Source organism: Cebus imitator, unplaced genomic scaffold (assembly GCF_001604975.1).
Source record: "Cebus imitator isolate Cc_AM_T3 unplaced genomic scaffold, Cebus_imitator-1.0 Scaffold50, whole genome shotgun sequence".
Taxonomy (NCBI): Eukaryota; Metazoa; Chordata; class Mammalia; order Primates; family Cebidae; genus Cebus; species Cebus imitator.
This window is the reverse complement of record NW_016107365.1, coordinates 734,940-736,797: the sequence shown is the minus strand read 5'-3', so window position 1 is coordinate 736,797 and position 1,858 is coordinate 734,940. Positions and strand designations below refer to the sequence as shown.

Below are 1,858 nucleotides of genomic sequence, written 5' to 3'. Positions count from 1 at the left end.
GTAGAGACGGGGTTTCACCATGTTGACCAGGATGGTCTCGATCTCTTGACCTTGTGATCCACCCGCCTCGGCCTCCCAAAGTGCTGGGATTACAGGCTTGAGCCACCGCGCCTGGCCCAGGACCATACATTTTTAACAAGGAAGCAAATAAATAATGGAAAAATCATACACACACAAATGAGGGATTATGAAATCACTTACCTCCTGTTGTTCCATATATTCTCTTTGTCTCCGAGCTGCCTCATGCCTCCATAACTTTAGGCAAACCAAAGCACTAATGAGATAAACTATCACGGTGACAAACAGGAAGATCATTGCAGCTATCTGTCCTCCTTCTACCCGGCAGAACATTGCGTTCACTGGTGTATTAAACAACGGATAGTAGCAGAGGCCACCGCGGTTGGTATCGTTCACATAGACTATGGCTGCGGCCATATACAAAATAAACAAGGCAACGTTAATTCCAAATTCAGTTAGGGGCCACCAATTAGAGTCCAGAAGAATGGTCCGGTAATACATGGACATGCCAAGAACCAGAATAATAATGGTGGTGATCCAAGCTAATCCAGCAACCACGAGTACAAAAGGGGTCTTAGGGCCACTGTAGTAATAGCCCCCATACATACTGCCCAGTCCACCAACGCCTCCCATGCCATAGGGCTGTGAATAGCCAAACAAGTTGTACCACTCACTGTCCTTGTGAATGTAAGCTGTGACACAAGCAAAAACGCCGGCCCCCAAAAGCAGCTCCACCACACCCAGTATTCTCAGCAGGCCTGCCCACGACTTCATGTAGGAATATCTCAGGTTATACTCCTCCACTTTCTCGCTGTATGTTCGAACTGTTTGTGTGTGTAGGTCTAGCGATCCATAGGGATCCTGGGGAAACACTGCGTCAGCCTCTTTCCGGGAACTAAAGGTTCCTTCTGACCCTCCGTAAGGATCTTTGCAGGATGTGGGGGGCGAACGGTGGTTTGGTCTTGCTGGAGAGGCTGGGGGTGAACACTCCACTCCATCGGAGATGTATCTGATATCAGATACCGGCTTATCCCATTCGGGGTCCTTTTGCTTCCCTCTGAAGAAGTTCTTCCAGGAGTCAGGGACAAAGCGCCTTACTGGTTTGAGATCTGGCGCTAGGGCTGGTTCCTCTGCGTCACTTGAGTAGAAGTCTGGGCCGAATGGTGGCTGTAATGGGAGAGGGGGTGGTGGCAAGGGATCAGCGCTCACTGCCCGCTCACTGTTGTGAAGAGTTCTTACGGTATCATCTTGATAGGGCAAGTCACCTGGGACCTCATCGTAGTACCTGTCCCGATTCCTGGATCTTCCATCATTTGACGACATTTGCGATTTTCACACCTGTGGCCAAATTTAAAGTTATCACTTATGATTAGTTACTTATCCTCTCGATGCTGACTTTATTCATGTAGTAGCAAAAAGTATTTAGGAGACCAAAAGAATCATGTCTAATTATTATGACATACAAAAATGATAAATATGAGGCTGGGCGTGGTGGCTCACGCCTGTAATCCCAGCACTGTGGGAGGCCAAGACAGGCAGATCACTTCAGGTCAGGAGTTTGAGACCAGCCTCCCCAACATGGTGAAACCCTATCTCTACTAAAAATACAAAAATTAGCCAGGAGTGGTGGCACGCGCCTGTATTCCCAGCTACTAGCTGCTCAGGAGGCTGAGGTACAGATCACTTAAACCTGGGAGGCAGAGGTTGCAGTAAGCCGAGATTGCACCACTGAACTCCAGCCTGGGTGACAGGGCTAGACCCTGTCTCAAAAACAAAAACAAAACAAAACAAAAATCAATTTTGGCTTATCCAAAACTTTAACAACTATCCCCCTCCCCCT

General features: G+C 48.1%; 1 protein-coding gene across 1 annotated transcript in view; it reads right to left on the bottom strand.

Annotated features, from left to right (window-relative positions):
* The window catches only part of MARVELD2 (MARVEL domain containing 2), a 57,065-nt gene that overhangs the window by 51,438 nt on the left and 3,769 nt on the right, over positions 1-1,858 (bottom strand). Inside the window, 1 exon segment of the mRNA XM_017527565.2 lies at positions 202-1,356. Coding sequence (XP_017383054.2) covers positions 202-1,341 — 1,140 coding nt within the window. The 5' untranslated portion in view covers positions 1,342-1,356.